General features: G+C 38.9%; 1 protein-coding gene across 2 annotated transcripts in view; it reads left to right on the top strand.

Annotated features, from left to right (window-relative positions):
• Nucleotides 1–19,131, top strand: part of SGMS1 (sphingomyelin synthase 1) — a 168,443-nt gene that overhangs the window by 126,591 nt on the left and 22,721 nt on the right. For both annotated transcript variants that reach the window (XM_025397293.1, XM_025397292.1), the window contains one exon: nt 2,874–3,727. In XM_025397293.1, coding sequence (XP_025253078.1) covers nt 3,105–3,727 — 623 coding nt within the window. In that variant the 5' untranslated portion in view covers nt 2,874–3,104. The remainder of the gene's footprint in view (nt 1–2,873; nt 3,728–19,131) is intronic.

Genomic DNA, 19,131 nt, shown 5'->3' with positions numbered 1-19,131 from the left:
GTCTGAGGCCAAGGAGGTCCCCTTTTCTTCCTGACCTTCTGCCAGAACTCCCGTTTGGTGTGCGTGTCTTCTTGACACTCTCTGGGCAGTACCGGTGGCAACTGAAGTTCTTTACAGTGGTTTTTAAGTGGTCACAGATGTACTTTGGTTTTACATTTCTCTGGAGAATGCCCATCTTAATCTCCTTGCCCATCCAAATTGTTTTACAGCCATTTTCATTGTCAGTGGTATTTTCAGCAGGTTTGTTTTCCATTAAGCCATCTACACGTTACTAGGTCTAAGGAATATTTTTGAAGATATTGAGCAGACATTGATTGAGCATCTTCTGAGCCCTGGGCATGTAGATCTATGGGTACTTAACATTGTAGCTGCTTCACATTCACTCATAAGCTCTTAGGGGAGTCTAGACAGACACTTAGTCACAGGAAGGTGTGACAGGGAAAGTTCTGTGAAGGGAACAACCAGTTTGTTTGCAAAGTCTGGAATATCTTTAAAAGCTGTTGTTGCCACTTGATTGGTTGTTAAATGGACTGAAAAACTGAGAGTGGACTCCCAGAGTAAGATGGGATTCTTTCTAAAGTAGGATATGGGCCAGCCCAAGCATCGTAGTGAGCCCCTACCCCGCCACATCTCTACAAATATTTTAAAAATTAGCCAGATACAGTGGCATGCACCTGTGGTCCCAGCTTCTGCAAGGCTGAGTTGGGAGAATCACTTCAGCCCAGGAGATGGAGGTTGCAGTGAGCCATGATTGCACCACAGCACTCCAGCCCGGGCAATAGAGTAAGACCCTGTCTCCCCCTGACAAGCAAAAGATTTTGGGATTCAGTAGAAATGAGTCCTGTAGGAAAAGGGGCAAGGAGTAGGATAGCCTTGATGAAGTCAGCTTGAAAAATCTTTTCTCAAAATAGATTCTTGATTGGAGGATTTCCTGGAGCTTTTAACATCCTAATGCATACTGCTGTCCCCAGGAGAGATTACAGTATGCATTCCTAGGCTTATTTGGCTATATTTTTTAAAAAAACTTGGAAGATTTTATCAGATTATTATTTCACAAAAACATACTCAGGGAAATAGCATTTCAAGCCCTTAAATCTCCAGATCTTTGCAACAGTCATCATTTGAGAAAAAAAAAAAAAATTAGCCCACTGGTAGACAGAGTTTTTTTTCGTAGTGAGATGTAGTGGACAGTGGCTACTGGATATGACAGATAATTTGAGGAAGAAAAACAAAAGGATATACCCATTTGAAAACATATACCCATTTGAAACACATACCCATTTGAAAATCACTGCTTTTAGAGCTAGGTTATGTTTCATGAACTTTCAAATATGATTTCTTAAATATCAACAACAACCCTATGAAGGAAATACTTGATTATTATCTTCATTTTAGAGGTGAATAAGCTGAAACTCACATAATGGATTATGTATGGGAGATGCTGAGAGTCAAACTGTGGTCCATCTTCTGCCAAAGGCCACATTTCATTAGCTATTATTATGCTTTGTTAAGGAGTTTGTTAAGGTCTTTTATTTTTAACTTTTCTTGTTTTTCATTTTGTATGATTGTTATAAAAGTAATATATGCTTATTAAAGAAAAATAGGTGGAGAAAAGTAGAAAATACCTACAGAACCATCATTAAATATAACTCCAGTTAATATGTGATATATTTCTTTCCAGTTGTTTTATACAATATTATGTAAGTTGAGTATCCCTTATCCAAAATGCTTGGGACCAGAAATGTTCTGGATTTCAATCTTGGGGATACTTTGGAATATTTCCAGGATGCACTCAGTTGAGCATCCCGATCCAAAAATCTGAAATGCTCCAATGAGCATTTTCTTTGAGTATCATGTCAGTTCTCAAAAAGTTTAGGATTTTGGAGCATTTTGGATTTTGAATTTTAGCATTAGGGATTCTCAGCCTGTGTACCATAGTTAGCCATAATTACGGTTATATGTATTATATATACACGTTATACATGTATGTTTCTATTTATGCACAAATTTATAAAATTTTGAATCCTACTTTAGAATCTTCCCTACAGATATGCATTTGGTTATTTTCACATAGTAAAATATTTTAATAAGTACATCCACTGAACTAGAACTCAGAAACTTAACTTGTAACTCTTCTATGCTGACTGCTACTTGGCCATGGGCAGGTTTCTTGACATTTCTAGAACTCAGATTCTTCATTTGTAAATGAAGAAGTTGGATCGGATCCTTTATTTTTAAACCGTGGGGTCCCTCAGAACCCGAGAGGGGCTGAGATTAAGAAAGATGAACAGAGCCGTCAGGACCTTGGCCCTTCACCTGTGCTTCAACCCAAGCAGCGGCATTTGTAGGTCTTTTATACATTTGGGACCTAAGCACATATGGAAGAGGGGATTCACTGATTTATTTTTTTTTTTTTGAAAAAAGAATTAAACCAGTTGATTTTGAAGCTCAGCAATTCTATGAGTTGCTGTATGTTAATGTACATTTTTAAACATTCTTCACAAGGTAGAGTAAGCAAATATATTTTATTCTTTTAAATTATCTCAGGAAGCATGTAAGGACAAAGAGAATACCTGGTCTCTTGACCAGGTTGAAAAGTGTCCAAAGCACTGCCAAATTGCTTCTTAGAAAATAGACCATTGGAAATTATATAAAATAGTCTCCTTTGACAACATCCATTTTCAGATCCAATTTAATGTGTGTCACAGAAGACTAATAACCAGGAAATCAGTGGTCCCTGAAATGAATAAGTTTGAAAACTAGTAAGTTTACCAATAACTGGTTTTCTACTTTCCTTATGTATATAAGGCTTTGCATTTTGAGAGGGGTAATTTGGAAGTACAGTATCTTGATATCTTCTCTTGCTTTCACAGAAGGAAGAATCCTGCTCAGAAATGAGGTGAATTAATGCTTGGGCGCTCAGGAACCCTGGACAGCTACATGAGGTGTTTAAAAACTGCCCTGACCATCTTGCCAAACAAGTCTCTGCTCATGAGGCCCCACAGGATGAACGCGCCGAGGCAGGACAGTGTCCTGCCCTGTCGGAACAGTGACTGCTGACCTGCCAAGAGTGAGCTGGGGACTGCCTGCTGTCTGCCAGTACAATGAAGGAAGTGGTTTATTGGTCACCCAAGAAGGTGGCAGACTGGCTGCTGGAGAATGCTATGCCAGAATACTGTGAGCCTCTGGAGCATTTCACAGGCCAGGACTTGATCAACCTAACCCAAGAGGATTTCAAAAAACCCCCTTTGTGCCGAGTCTCCTCTGACAACGGGCAGCGGCTCCTGGACATGATAGAAACCCTGAAAATGGAGCACCATTTGGAAGCACACAAGAACGGCCATGCCAACGGGCACCTCAACATTGGCGTAGACATCCCCACCCCCGATGGCAGCTTCAGCATCAAGATTAAACCCAACGGGATGCCAAATGGGTATAGGAAAGAGATGATAAAGATCCCCATGCCAGAACTGGAGCGCTCTCAGTACCCCATGGAGTGGGGCAAGACTTTTCTGGCCTTTCTTTACGCACTTTCCTGTTTTGTTCTCACCACAGTGATGATCTCGGTCGTCCATGAACGAGTACCTCCTAAGGAGGTGCAGCCTCCACTACCGGACACATTTTTTGACCATTTTAACCGGGTGCAGTGGGCCTTTTCTATTTGTGAAATTAATGGCATGATCCTTGTAGGACTCTGGTTAATTCAGTGGCTGCTCTTAAAATACAAGTAAGTCAAGTAAAAGCTCTAAGATTCAATGATTATGGGATTTGCACTCCAAACATCTAATTATTATTTATAAATGAAATTTATCAACTTGTTGGGATCAAAACATTCTAATTTTTTTTTTTTTTTCTTTTTTAAACACATACCCTGTTGGACTAACCTACTGTCTGGAAGCTTTAAAAGAAAATGCTGTTCGTTGCCTCTTTTATGCAAGATTCATACAGAATGATGAATAAGACCGTTAGAGATGATGCTCTGTTTTCACTTGATAAGAAAGATAACTCTCAGACATCTTCAGACAGTACAGGCTATTGAACAACAGATCAACCACCTAGTCTTGGTTGGTGTTACTAACCCGTTAAATAAATCGACAGTTGGCCTAAGCACTATAAATTGGCTGCATAGCTTTTCCCACACAGAGTCAGATATCTGGAGCCTTAGCAATATGTATTTAAAGATGTTTCACACAGAATTCAGAACACCTCTTCCAGAGTGGCTTGGGTTGTTGGGAAAACAATACTCTCAGGGTATGACTTTGGGTACGTGAGATGTGGATGGACCTAAATGGATTCCCACCTTCTACTACTACTACTTAAAGCAACATGTGATTGTTCCATTCAAATTTCTCAGAGTGTTAAGTAGGCAACTCCCACTTAGTTTCAGGTGTATCCAAGGTGGCTTTCACATCCGAAGCTGTAAACTCAGCATGGACCCCCTCAGACAGGCTATTTACTTGGGTTGCCTACATTGTCCCTTCACTGATGTTTGATTTTCTCCTTAAAGGAACACCTTATGGTTTCCATGAATGAGGGTTGGAAATTGGTTTGTCAAAGAGCTGAGTTTCTGTCCGGTGGAATGTGTTTCATGATTCACCACGTGGTTAAATATTAAGGAATTCATCTTACAGCAAGAAAACAAAATGCACACCGAGAGTTCATGTTGAATGTTCTTTGACAGAAATGATAAGGTTTTTCCCAGTATGTTTTATAAGGACTCTTTTTTTTTAACCTGATAAATTATATACCTGCAAATTGAAATAAAAGCAGTTCCTGACACTTTCCCAGGAATGGACAGTCTTAACTGGTTAGAAAGCCATTTAACTGATCAGTGTTTATTTATAGATGGATTGACAGGCCTAGAGTTCAAGCTGAATCTGAAATAGAATTGATGGTCTGGGCTGCATTTAATTTGGTGGAAGACCTTTTTGTTGTTGTTGTTCCTTTAGTTTTAAGAGGATAATAAATAGGAATAGGCTTTAGAAATACAAGATACTTAGAGTTTATTAAGTGCATTATTTTTGCTGCCAAACTTTAGTTCTGCTTTTGCCTTTTTGACTTTTAAACTTTTTTCCTAAAATCCCATTGGAACAAAATGCCAGTACTGTGCAAAGGCAAGGTCAACTCAAATTATGCTTCCTGGGTTTTCCCTGATGTTTGTTGTTTTGTTTTTGTAAGTTTGCTGCTTTTCCGGTTTTTTGTCAAAATTTTTATATTCAAGCAAATAATTTACTGCCCCAGAATATAACTTTGAGTAAATCTTAACAGTTGCAAATCTGAATCTTTCACAGAACTGTGACTTTTAAGTAATTTTATTCTTATAAAGTATCCTCTTAACCATAAAACTAATTTTCTTGAAGTATATTAATAATTACAATTTTCCCAACAGGGAGTTTTCCTCAAATCTGTTTCTCTTTAAGCTTTATGATTTTGTGTTTTCCTGGTACTTATTGCCAATACTGTAGTCATTTATATATTTAAATTGCTCAAAGCAAGAAACCAGTTGATTTGACAAAATTAACTCAGTGCTGGAACGCAGGCAGCCTGGGATCTGGCCTCAGGTATGTCCAACTTGCTGAGTGGTTTGGGTGGATCCTTACATCTCAGGAGCCTTGTTTTTCTCACAAAATAATGGCGTCTCAGTCTAGATGATTTCTGTTGTCATATACAACTACATTTTATTTGATTCTAACATAATTGGATGGGCCAATTATCTTTGAATTTTATTAGCTTCAGAGCATTTGTGTCCAGAATGCATCCAACTAAATCCTTTCTGATTTTCACCTCTGGTGGGATAGGGATGTGGGAAATGAAAGCAGAGTTGTCATGATCATCCTAAGCATCGTCCACCCTGTCCTTCTACTGGGGTCCATTGCTGGTTTCCTGTCTCTCTCCTTGTGACCTCACTTCAGTGTATTTGGCCCACCAGACAGGTAGGAGGTAAGAGATAGGAAGAAAGATACAGATGACATATCAAGCAGTGAAGATGGATAAACTACCTTTTCCTGGCTCTCATAGAGAAGGTTAAAATCTTTTGTAGTGTCAGAGGAACCCTTTGTTTCTAGTTATTTGGTTATTGCAATATAGCAGTTTTATTTATCTGGCATTTCGGAGAAATTGATCCTTCTGTTTATGGGATATTCTTAGCAGAGAGTTAACTTCTCCCTCTTTTTGTACTTGACTCTTCTGAGTGTTGACTCCATCCCCAATCTCCACTAGGAGGTATGCCACTTAGGAGCTTGTTTTATATGACTTCTCCAAATTAAGCCTGTTTGGCCAGTAATTCCCAACAGGATACCTCTACTTTGATTTTAAAAGTCCTGGATCCCTTAAAAAATCAGTCCTTCCTTCTTATTTCAGTATCTTCTACTTTTTAGAGAAGAATCATGGGATGAAACTATGGAGGATCACTTAAGAAATGAGATCACTGGAATTGGCCAAAAAATCCCAAAAACAACAAAAAATCCGTTTAACCAAATGTTTGAGGTGCTGGAAAATCTTAATCTTGAATTTGTGACATTGTGACATTTGGTTCAATCTTTATGTTGTAAACAATTGTCCTTTACTATTAAACATAGGTTTTGATTTTTTTTTGTACTTAAATTTTTTCCTCCTTTCATTCTTAATGTCTCCCCTGCATATCTGTATGAATATATGTTTATATATATATACACATAAATCCACATGGGATTTCCATGACCTCTCAGAATGGAAAGCAACAATAATGCCTGTCCTTGAGAACTTTTTTGGTTTTTAAAATTGTAAATAATGTTGTCTCCCCATTTAGAATTGGACTTTCAAGCCACTGACTAGGAAAAAATCCTGGGAAATCTCTGCATTTGTGTCAGACTTCACTGCAAAACAGGTATCCCTTGTTTTAAGAAAGCATGATAAAGAACATATTAAACTTACAGGTTTGATGAAGGCTGAAGATGTAAGAATTTTTCATGCATGGCTAAATCATGGCTAACACAGTGGCACCTATGTGTGATACGTGTGGCTCAGCTCTACTGGGACATGGTGAACACCTGAGGAAGTGGCTTTCTTAGCCAAGGAGCAGGACTACAGAGTTTCCAGGTCACCAGATAAATTATGACTTAGTGTGGTGGTCATGGGTTCCTCAAACTCAACTTACGTAAAACCAGATTTACTATATTTTTCTTCCAACTTTTTCTTCCTTCTCTCTGGCTAGTGGCATTTCCTAGAAACCTAGAACTCCTCAGTTCCTTTTATCCAGAGAGTCACTAAGTTCTTTCGGTTCTAATTTTAGATCCATCTCTTCTTTCCATTTCTATTTAGAACTCCATAGTGGGTGCCCAGATGGAGAAACAGCTCCTTAGCCTGAAGCTCAAGGGCCCTCAGCATCTGGTCCCAATCTCTCCTGCCTTATCTCTAGCTACTCCACTCCACAGTTTTCCTCAAACACGTTAAGCCCATATCACATTTCATTCTATTAGTTGTATATATGTCTCCTTCATTGCTAAATTGTAAGTTCCTCAAGGGGAAGAACTAGATTCTATTCATCATTCACCTTTCTATCCCAGTGCCTAGCACATAGAAAGTGCTCACCTAAAATTCATTCATTCATTCATCTAGTATTTATTGAGCAGTATACCATATTCCAGGCACTGAGAGGCCCTGGGGATGCTGCACTGAGCAAAGGATCCCAATGCTTCCGTGAAGCTTATATTCTGGCCAGTGTAAGGGAGGCAGTAAATGAATACATGATATTGGCTAGTGTGGTGGAGAAAAAGCAGTACAAAGGACTAGCGAGTGTTGGAGAGAGTGGGGGAGAGGCTGGTATTTTAGACTGATCGGAAAGCAGAGTCCTCTGATTAGATGATGGTTGAGCAGACATCTGAATTAAATGAGACAATACCATGCATGTGTTTGGGAAGAGTAGTAGATGCAGGAGACACAGGAAGTGCAGAGTTCTGGCACTTACCTGAGGAATGGTCAAGGGCCCATGTGGCTGAGTTAGCTGGGAGAGAACCCTGATGCAGGAGGTCAGTGAGGTGTTAGCCTTGTGGGCTGTGGATGGATAAGGAGTTGGGATTTTATTTCAAGTGTGGCAGTAAGTCATTGGGGAGAAGGATACGAAAAACCTGGTGTTTTAAAAGAATGAAACTGGCGTTTAAAAGAATGTGGCTGCGTTACAGAGATTAGGGAAGCAAGAGTTGAAGCAGGGGGCCTGGTTGAGATGCCATTGCAGGCTGGGCGTGGCACTCTAATCCCAGCACTTTGGGAGGCAGAGGCAAGCGGATCACCTGAGGTTGGGAGTTCGAGACCAGCCTCACCAATGTGGAGAAACCCCATCTCTACTAAAAATACAAAATTAGCCAGCGTGATGGCACTTGTCTGTAATCCCAGCTACTCGGGAGGCTGAGGCAGGAGAATCGCTTAAACCCAGGGCATGGAGGTTGCGGTGAGCTGAGCTCGCGCCATTGCACTCCAACCTGAGCAACGAGTGAAACTCTCAAAAAAAAAAAAAAAAAAGTTATTGCAGTAGTCCAGGTAGAAGATGATCATGACTTAGATTCAGTTAACATTTGTTTAGTGATACATTTTGTGGAAGGGTAATGAGAAGGGCCGAACTCTTTCTAGAAGCTGTGACACTTAGAGCGTCTCATCTTTTATAATGACAGGGCTGACTCCTGTTGCAGTATCTTTCTCATATGAGGTTTTTGGGGGTCTCTGTGAATCCCTGATTTGTATATGGAATTTAGTGGGGAAATAGCATTTACTGATTTGGGGAAATCTCCAACTTTGTTTGAATATATTTTATTTCAGAGCAAAGTCAAGTCAGGTGTGTATCTTGATATGTGTTTTCTACCATAGCTTCTTTTGGGTCAGACATTTGCCTAAAAGGAATAGCATAAGACAGTTGCATAAGGAGAAATTAAATGTCACAGGGTATATGAGTCGGTTGGTGGTGAAAAGATTTGAAGAAAGAAAAGAAACCATTGGACAGTTGGGTTATGGGTTGGGGTCAGGGGTAGAGAGAACTCAGCGGTAAAACATTCTAGCATAAACAGTCGCATTGATTTGTAGTGAGGCTGGTGAAATGGAAATGGTCACTTAGTGGGTGACAATTTTCTCTGAAAATTGATCCCATGCCAAAAGGGAAGGAAGTAAAGAAGAAAAATGATGACTACAGATCCTGCTTGGGACCTGCCATGACATCAAGTTTTAGAACTGTTTCTAGGGGCTTTGTTAATCCTGCAGGAAGGAACAGGTACAACTTTCCAGTGTGGTTTTTCTGGGATTGTATGCTGAGAGAACTAGGATGGATTTTTAGTTTACTAGCATTCTGTGTTTAATGTTTGGAGGTCACTTTGGGGAAGAGTTTTCTTTTTTTTTTTTGTTTTTTGTTTTTTTTGTTTTTTAAACTTTGCTAAACCTTTGTGGGGCCTTATTTGTTAAGTGGGTATCTGCCAACATAAGAGATTTTATCTATAGCATTTTCCTCTCTTCGGTGAATGGAATCTAATTTCCAAGGACATAATCTTTGTACTGATTGGCAGTTGCTTTTGTCAGATGCTAATCTGATTGTTTTTGGTTTGTGTTTTATTCAATAGACTAGATTCTCCACTAACATTTATCTTTCATTTTACCCTATTTTAATTCCATCAGAGTTTCTTTATTAAGTTGATTGAATCAAAGTACTTAACTCCTCTTCGCTTCCCAAAGGTAGTTTATGACCCACAGATACTGTCAACAATTTTTCTCTTGTTTTTATGTCTTCGATGGTTGTGATTGAAGTTCTTAAAAGCATTTGATACAGAGAGCATTTGATATGAAGTTGGGGAGAGTGGGGGGTTTCTATTCAATAGAATTTATTTTCTGAGTTCCAGAAGAGCCTTTTCTTAAGGTCATTTCACTTTATTATATATTAGCCTTATACTGTAGATTGTAATGGTAGTCTATAATGCAACTTCAGAACATTTTTATGTTTAGTTGTTTACCAAAAATTATTGGAGACTGTGTGCTAGGGATATAGCAGCTAGCAAAACGGTTGAATGGGGGTTATAGTCTGGGAAATATTTGTTCTCAGAGTGACATCTCAGTTTTGAAAATGTGTTGTCTAAACTCTATGTATGAAACTCAGGATAAAATTCCCTCATATTACTGGTGCTTTTTTGGATACTTACCCATTATTTAATTCCCTGATAAGCTGTAATAGTTCTCTCCAGCAGTGAAGCAAGGTAAGTGCTCAGGGATTACCTCTTTCCCTCCTTTCTATTCCCTCCACACATGTAGCTGCATCAATTATGTGCTTACTCAAAATCTGTTTTGTTGTGTTCCTTTTAATCCATGTTGTCAAAAATTATTATCCTATTCAAGAGGCAGGTTCCAAACCAACTGATTTTAGAGTAATAAGCATTAATGTGTATTGTATCATTTGATACAATCAACCCTTAAAACAAGTAGTGTTATTCCCCTCTCTCAGTGAAGAAAATTGAGACTTGGAGAAGCTATTGACTTGCCCAGCATCGTACAGTGGCATATTTTGGGCACTGAAGGCTCTTCAATATGCATCCAGTCTGTAAATTTCCTGGTATTATAGGCACCTGTCCTCTGGAGATGTATTTTTTTTTTTTTTAACAGTTTTAGTGTCGTAGATGCCACATGCATAGGACAGATAGAATAAAAACAAATGAGTTCAGTTTTTAAATTATAAATTTTATGTATTGGGTTCCATCTAGGAGACATACATGTGTTTCAGGATGGATCTGCCAACTCTGATAGCCGTCCATTTTTGCAATTCCCTGTAGACTGTAGAAAATGCCCTTAGCTCTGTCGTAGCTCTGAAACCTCGTAAGTGTGGAATGGGCCCTACTCACTACTAATCTGACAAAGCTTCATTTGCTACCAACTTCAGTCACGTTTCTGCACTTAAGACCACTGACTAGGCATGCCGAACCTTATACTTTTTCTTTCTGTTTCTAGTACATTTTCTCTCCTCTCTTGATTCTGACCTATTATCTATCTAGACTCAGAGCCTGAGCTGAGATCCCATTTTCTTTCCTTTCCTGGGGACCTTCTCTGACCCCTTTTCTTCCCAGATCATCTGGATCTCCTAGCCTCTTGCAGGCCTCGCTATGCCTTCTCTGTCATCTTTTTGTTTACCGAGGGCATTTTTTTGGAGTGGGGAAGGACACTCTAGAGGCTCAATGATGGACTCAGTCCCAGATTGTGCCTCGTCTCTCATTCTCATGTTAGTGAACTGATGGTCTTCTTTGCTTCTACCTTTTCTAATTTTTACAATTTTAGGTCCCATGACCTAAATACTGGACTGAGCCATAGGAATTATAGGGAAATTGTAGATTTTTCTCTAAATTTGGTAATCCCATCTATTTGACTTGTAGGCAGATTAGAGGATAAGGATAAACAAAAAAACAAACCAACTTATCATCTCACCGGAGATAAACAGTGCTCATATTTGGGTTCATGTAACTTTTGATATTTTTCTGCATGTGCTCATAAATGAGTAATGTGTGTACACGTGTATTTTTAAGTGGTGTCATTTTGGCCTTCTCTTTTACAGCATGCCCAAGGATTGTCTGTTTTCTTCCTCTCAGCAAACCATCATGGATGTCTGTCTAATTACTCATGATCTGATTTAGAAGTCACCACATCCTGTCAGTCCCACCAGCCTGTCAGTGCCGTGGCTGTGGTGGTGAAGCATGTGGTTATACTCAGTCTTACACTGGATGATCATTCTTGATTTAGATCCCTGCTGACTGCATGACTTTGGCCAAGTTACTTGACTATTGTAGTAGCGTTGTTTCCTTACCTACAAAATGAGAATTACAGTTTCTGTAAAGCTGTTTTGAGGATTGAACGAGATGATATGCACAAAGCACTTGACAGAGTACTTGGCATCCTCCTGGTTCCCAAGCCCACCAGTGGCATTTCTGTTCCTCCCAGTGCTCAGCCCAAATGTGTTGGGTTTGGTTTTGTTTTTGAGATGAGATCTCACTTCATCCCCCAGGGTGGAGGGCAGTGGCATGATCATAGCTCACAGCTCACTGTAGCCTAGAACTACTGGGCTCAAGTGATCCTCTGACCTTCCTCACCACTTCTATTGCTGCCATAGGTCTAACCACCTTCATCTCTTACCTAGGTTATTACCTGGTCTTGCTTCCTTTTAATGGCCTTTTAACTTGGCAGACAGAGTAAGTCAAAGTACATTTATCTTCTTCCACCTCATAGGGCATTAAAGGCCAGTGTCCTCATATGGTGACCTAAGAGGTCCTCCCAGACCTCATGGCCTCATGCCCTGTACTCCCTTGATGATCAACAAACACTGATATACACAAGCCTCTGGAATTTTCTCCCACAACCTCCTGGTTGACACATCATACAGAGGTAGACCTTCTCTGACCAACTTAGCCCCCAGTTCTAACCTGCCTTCCCCTAATGAGACTCTTACTTGTTTTCCTCTTTAGCACTTATCTAACGTGCTCTATGTTTTACTTATTTGTTTACCTGTGTATTGTCTGCCTCTTTCACTAGAACACAGGCACCACAAGCCAGGCTGTTTGTCTGCTCTGTTCACTGCTGTATTTCCCATGTTTAGAATAGCACATGTATATTCATTATGTGAATTTTAATAGACACTAAAATTTGTTATGTGTTGCATATGCTAGTTACTGTGCCTAGAATTCAATAAATGTTAGTGACTGCTGGTGATGTGTCTGTTATGTTTTCAGAAACCCCCTGTTAAAATAACAGTGTTACTTTTAAGGATAATCCCTTAGCCCAAGAGTAAACAGTAATTGTTCAGTTCTGCTGGCTGTGACTAAGCAAGCCCCTAACAATATGATTCAAGGTGGATAAGTTTTGATGATGGGAAGGAATGAGGAGAGATCTGGGTGTGTATACACACACACACAAACACACATGTATGCATATACACATTTGTATTCTATGTACACTAATGTATTCTATGTATACACTAATGTGTACACACATATATACATATATTATTTTTGTTGATAGCCTAAAATACCAACACAGAAATATAACACCTTTTGTTTACAGTTTTATTTAGCAGTTTCTGGAGGATACTTGATTTTAATTCTACATAACTAACTCAAGTAGATAGTATTGATGTTTTTGTTCATGTCTTATAGGTTAGCATTTTTTTCTTTACTTCCTGTTACAACTTGTATATAACTCTGGAAGTAACATTTTAATTTCATTAGCGAAAAGAGCAGCTGATTCAAAGTCTAGAAAGACCTAGGTTTTGTAGTGACACTTTCATTGACTTACTCTCTGACCCCAGGCTAGTACTTAAATTCTTCATACGTTAATTTCTCCTTCTGTAAAATGGAATAATGGCATATGCTAAATAGGAGTGTTGTTAAAATAATTAATAGCAAAGGTGTGAATTTTCTTTGAGTTGGATTTTAAAAAGCAAAAACGCATAGTATATGTACAGACACATTTCTGGACTGGTGCACAGGTATGTCTCATTTTCCTGATTCATGAACTGTGCCATCTACCCTGTATGGGTACCTAAGAATTATTAAATGAGTTCTAAATCTCCCAGGCAAGTATTTATTTTGATTATTTTGTTTGTTCTACCATGTTTAGTCTTGTTCTTTCATTTGTTTTACTACCGTTTCCTTAGAATTTTCTCTTCTAAAGTACTAAATTAAGCCCTGAGTTTTCCTAAATGGAGTCTGTAGCCATTGAGATACCTGAGGCTGTGGTGGGTGGAAAGGCCTTACAGGACAATGAGACTAGAAAGAAGAGAGAAGCATACAGAACTCACAGGCCCCAGTCTCTAGGGGTTTGCAGTTCTGGTTGGATAATGGAGCAATCTCAGCAAGTGTTTTGAATTAAAATATGAATGGAGAAAGGATGCAGAGTGAAGGGACAGTGAACATCAGGGCAGAGTATTTCTGGCAGATATATAAAAGGGTTTAAGCACCAAATATTTGTAGGAAGAAGTAGAAAAGGACTTCAGAGAGAATAAGAAGTAAAGCTCTAGAGCACAAAACTGTATAGTGTTGCTGGTACTGCCGTCGTATTACAGGTACCATCATAAGTCTCCCTGGGACTAAAAGACAAGAAAGCACAGGTCTTCTTAAGAGCGTCTTCTCACAAAGGGATGAGACATTACCTTTGTTGGTAATGGTGATGCCTGTCTCACTATTAAAAAATACCATACAGTAAAAACAAAATTTGAAGGAATTGGGAGGATGAAGTGGCTCTGTCCAGTTGGGGACATCTGGAAGCCATGAGGTAGATGCATAGGATTATAGCAGAGATAATCATGTGAGAGGCCAGAGAAAGAGACTGGCAGGCAAAAACAAGAAATTGAGTTTGTGTCTAGGGAACAATGAGTGGCTCTTTTTGCCCCTGGTGGTGGGATTCACATCTACGAGAAGACAGAGGAGGTGGAGGCAGGAGGATCATTTGAGCCCAGGAATGCAAGACCAGCCTGGGCAATATGGAAAGACCCTGTCTCTACAGAAAAATGTTTAAAAATTAGCTGGCCATGGTGGCCTGCGCCTGTGGTCCCAGATACTCGGGAGGCTGAGGCAGTAGGAGTGCTTGAGCCTGGGAGATTGAGGCTGCAGTGAGCCATGATCATGCAGCTGCACTCCAGCCTGGATGACAGAGCAAGATCCTGTCTCACAAAAAAAAAAAAAAGACTTAAAAAAAAAAGGAGGTGTCATGTTGAAGGTAGTTGAAGAAACCTGTGAGGGGAGTTGTCACAATCCAGGGAATCCAGGTGCTGGTAGCGAGGAATTAAGGAAAACAGATTTTAGAATTTCTTTGGAGTTAGCTTCACAGAATATGGAACGTAGGGGTGCAGTATGTTTTCAGGAGAGCTGTAAAGAAATTGACATAGGAGGATGGGATAGAGAGGAACAGGGGCTTCCTTAGAGTAGGGGACCTTTCTTAGAGACGACATTTGAATGGAATGTATCAGTGACAGGCAAGTGTCCCAGGAGAAGGCAGAATCCAGGCAGAGAGAGTGGCTGGCACAGAGATCCTACTCAAGGTAGGAGGGACTTTGCAAGCTGTGTTCAAAGAGCACCAAGGGCACTGGGCTGAGGTAGATCCTGGAGAATGATAGGGAGGGTGGCCAGAGGGCAGGCTAGAGGAAGGTGGCCAGATATAGGGCCTCAGTGTCTTGGGAAAAGATTTGGATTTTATTAAAATGAGTTTGATGACCATTGGAAGGCTTTAAGGGGACATACCTGTTTAACTGTTTCAAAATAGATGATTCTGGCAGTTCTAAACAGAATGCATTTTAGGAAGCTACCTTAGTCTGTTAAGGCTGCAATAACAAAATATCGTAGACTGGATGAGTTATAGGTTCTGGATGCTGGAAGTCCAAGCTCAAGGTGCAGGCTGATTGGCATCTAGTGAGGGCCAATTTCCTGGTTCATAAATAGCACTTTCTCCCTGTGTCCTCACATTTCAGAAGGGTGAGCCCACCTCTCTATGATCTATTTTATAAGGGCACTAATTCAGACCTGAGGACCCTGCCCTTGTGATCTAATCACTGGTGATTAGGTTTCAACATAGGAATTTGAGGGGAAGGAGACACAAGCATTCAGACCATAGCAGGAGGCAAGAGTAGTGTTAAGGACAATAGGTAGAAAGAAGGTCATTGTGGATGTTCAGGTGAGATAGAGTGTTGAGAAATGAACGACATTTCAGAATGACTGATTTAACATACGAGGAAAGTGGTAATAAGCAAATCTAACTGGGCACAGACTACAAAAAATAATGAAAAATAAACACATTTAATTTTAGATAGCTATGTGTGCTAGAATAATTTTTTTCAGTACTTTATTAATATAGTCATTAAGTGGATTTTGAAATGTGGCTGAAATGGGACAGGATGTTGGCTCAGCTATAAATACTCAAAACTGAGATTTCTTACACAGTGTTACACAATGTGATGCAGTTTCCTGAATGTTTTTGTTTTGTTTATATTTCAGCTTAAACTCTGAACCTCACTTTTCCCATCTGTAAAATAAGGATCATATCCATGCATTGCCAGGTGGTTTTAAGAAGTAGATGACACAGAGCTTGTTATATAAGAGAACTTTGGCAAAACAATTCCTGTTGGTAATACCATGCCTGGGGAAATACCTCAATAGAAACTTTGTTTTTTAGTAGTGTGGTCGTTGGCTCTAAACAAAACTATTTCATTTTCAACCTTATATATTAAGAAAAATATGACTATTTTGATGCTTATTCTTAGTGCTATTTCATGGCCTTTCCAGTTTTTTTGTCACCGCTTTCTCTGATTCATAAGAAAGTGATGTCTTTTTCTTCCTTTTGCCGATGAGGAAGCTAATTTCTAAGGAAATTAATTGAGGTGGTCAAGGGCACCAGGTGAGCCTTTGTTAAAGGTAAAACTAGCATCTATATAAAGATACAGCTCAGTAATGCATTATCTGTCCGTTCATGTTTTACAACTGGAATCACTAATCAGAGACCTGAATCATTACTCTTCCATGACTGCTCCAGAGATTCGAGTCTCCCAATTCTGTGTTAGTTACACGTGCTCTCCCTTGTGTATTGCCTCTTAGCTTTGAATTGTTGCTTAGTTCCACTGTACTGTTGTCAAGTCCTATTTATCTCTAAAAGCTAATAGCTTCCAGAAAGAGCTAGGAGGCCAGGTCTGGGCATTGAAAGAGTTGTATATGTCTTCCTACTGTGGATTAGTTGAAAGAGACAACTCATGGGAAAACAAACTTTTTCCAGTATTTTAATTTTACTTTGCAGTATAGTAATTTTTTTAACCACTTTTCATTTATTTATTTATTTATTTACAGACAGGTCTTACTCTGTCACCCAGACTGGAGTGCAGTGGCACAGTCATAACTCACTGTAGCCTCTAACTCCCAGGCTCCAGTGATCCTCCCACTGCAGCCTCCGGAGTAGCTAGAACTACAGGCACATGCCACCATGTCCAGCTAATTTTTCTTTTTTTTTTTAATAGAGGCATGGTTGTGCCATGTTGTCCAGGCTGGTCTTGAACTCCTGGGCTCAAATGATCCACCTGCCTCAGCCTCCCAAAGTGCTGGGATTACAGGCATAAGCCACCATGCCTGACCTTTCTTCAGAATTTTAGATCATTGTACCAAATGTCAAAAACACTAGTGCTGGTGGTATTTAGTCAAGTTCTGAGCAATTTTTTAAAAATTAGGAATATAAAAAAGCTTAATAAAATACTAGCATGTACTTGACATAACATACTATTTTAGTAAGTCTTAATAATGATCTATAAAATTTAACACTTTTATTCATATTTCCTTATAATCAAATTGAATAGATACATTTTCCTTTTTTCTCAGAAAAAGTAATAATGAGCCTAGTGCTCTAACACCTGGGAGAAAAATAGATAAACATGACCAAACACAAGTCTCTGAGATGATAGTCCTTGCCAAGTGTGTGCTGATGGGAAACTGGCTTCTTTTGAATGTGGAAGGAGAGGTGTATCCCATGTGAGGGGAGGGAGCACCGGTATGATTTTGAAAATTGCACCACGCGTCTTCTTGTTGGCATCTGCTTAATTTCTAGGAATATTTCATTAACATTTCTTTTGTGAGTTTTTGTAAAGCATATCTTGAACTTTTAAACCTTGAAGTAAATAAGAATTCTAAGTGTATGAAATTCTTTGATTAAGGAAGTGAACGCCCAGAAGTGCATACAATTTCTTGAAACACTTTTATACTCTATTAAAGTTTGTTGTAGAAAATCCTTGTTTAACATTATACACCAAAAACATTCTAAGCTTAATTTCAAAAAGATTAAATGCCAAAGAGCAGAAAATTCTTAAAAACAACCACTTCTAACTTGTCACCTTGTTAACATTGACAATTTCACATGGAAATGTCAAATTTCAGTTTTCAAAGTCATTTGACTCTTTCACTTTAAGTCAAATAGTAAATGTGACTGAACCTTCAATATTTTAATTAAAGCAATTTTATGTATTTGTCTTTTCTCATCTTTTTATACCTCATTCTTGGATTTTTAGATAATTCTGAAATCACTTCCATTGGTACTCACATGTAACTCAAGTTTGAAATATGGAAATAGTTATTGGGGTGGTGTGTGTGTGTATGTGTACCTTTTGTGTGCCAGAAAATAATCAGGCAAAGTGATTTTAAGATAGTAATCTTTAGCAAAAGCAATAATTTTGTTTTTCTTCCTCTGAAGAGTTCAGCAGATCTAGACTTGAAAGTGTGCTGACTTAAGTGTTTCTTGTACAGCTCAAGTGAAATTGAGAATTATTTCTGTTCACTTGAGCAGGATGGCTAAGGAGGGTGTTTTCTTTTAAAGAAAGATGACCATTATGTCTTACAATGTAAAATTTACTTTGGTATTTCTTTTTTGGTGTTCTTGGCAAAGACATTTATAGGCTGGTATTCTTCTCTAGTATTGTCCGTCTTTATATTATTTTATTGTGCTTTTTATTTTACTTGAAATTAGAGGCATATAGATTGTCAAGACAGCTTTATGCTGAATAAATTCATGTCTTTGGAGGAGGCATATGCAGCTTGACTGAGAGAAAATAAGCAAAGATGGCTTCTATCATAAATAATTCTGACCCAGTTTCTCAAATCTAGGTAAAGAGACCAACACCCAAATTCTACTCATAAAACCTAAGTAACATACATAGGCTGTGCAGATGTGGATAAAATGCTAATATAATTCTATGGTTTTTAAAAATTAATTTTTAATCACATGAGTGACATATCTTTGTTTCTCTTGTTAAAACAAAATACACATGAAACAAATTTTCCTCTGGCTGCCACACCTCAGTAGGCATGCCCATCCTGCATAAAACTAGAGCTACACTATATAATTATAATGATTGAATGGCCAAGATCCTAAGAGGAACACCTGCCCACTGTTTCTAAATTTTCCTTGTTTAGGAAAATCTGAACTCCTCAAGGTTAAGGAAGAGGAGACCCACAGGGTTACCCACAAGACTCTGGCCTGTGGTACTACAAGAGAGAGGTAGAGAGGGAAAGAATGTTCTTGTTCAAGAATACACCAAACTTTAATGAGGTTAAGTTGTACAAACTTACGTGGAATTTTATATTAGGAGAAGTTATCTAACTCAATATACATGTATATGTATAT

This window comes from Theropithecus gelada, chromosome 9 (assembly GCF_003255815.1).
Source record: "Theropithecus gelada isolate Dixy chromosome 9, Tgel_1.0, whole genome shotgun sequence".
Lineage (NCBI taxonomy): Eukaryota > Metazoa > Chordata > Mammalia > Primates > Cercopithecidae > Theropithecus > Theropithecus gelada.
This window is presented reverse-complemented; position numbering and strand designations above follow the sequence as displayed.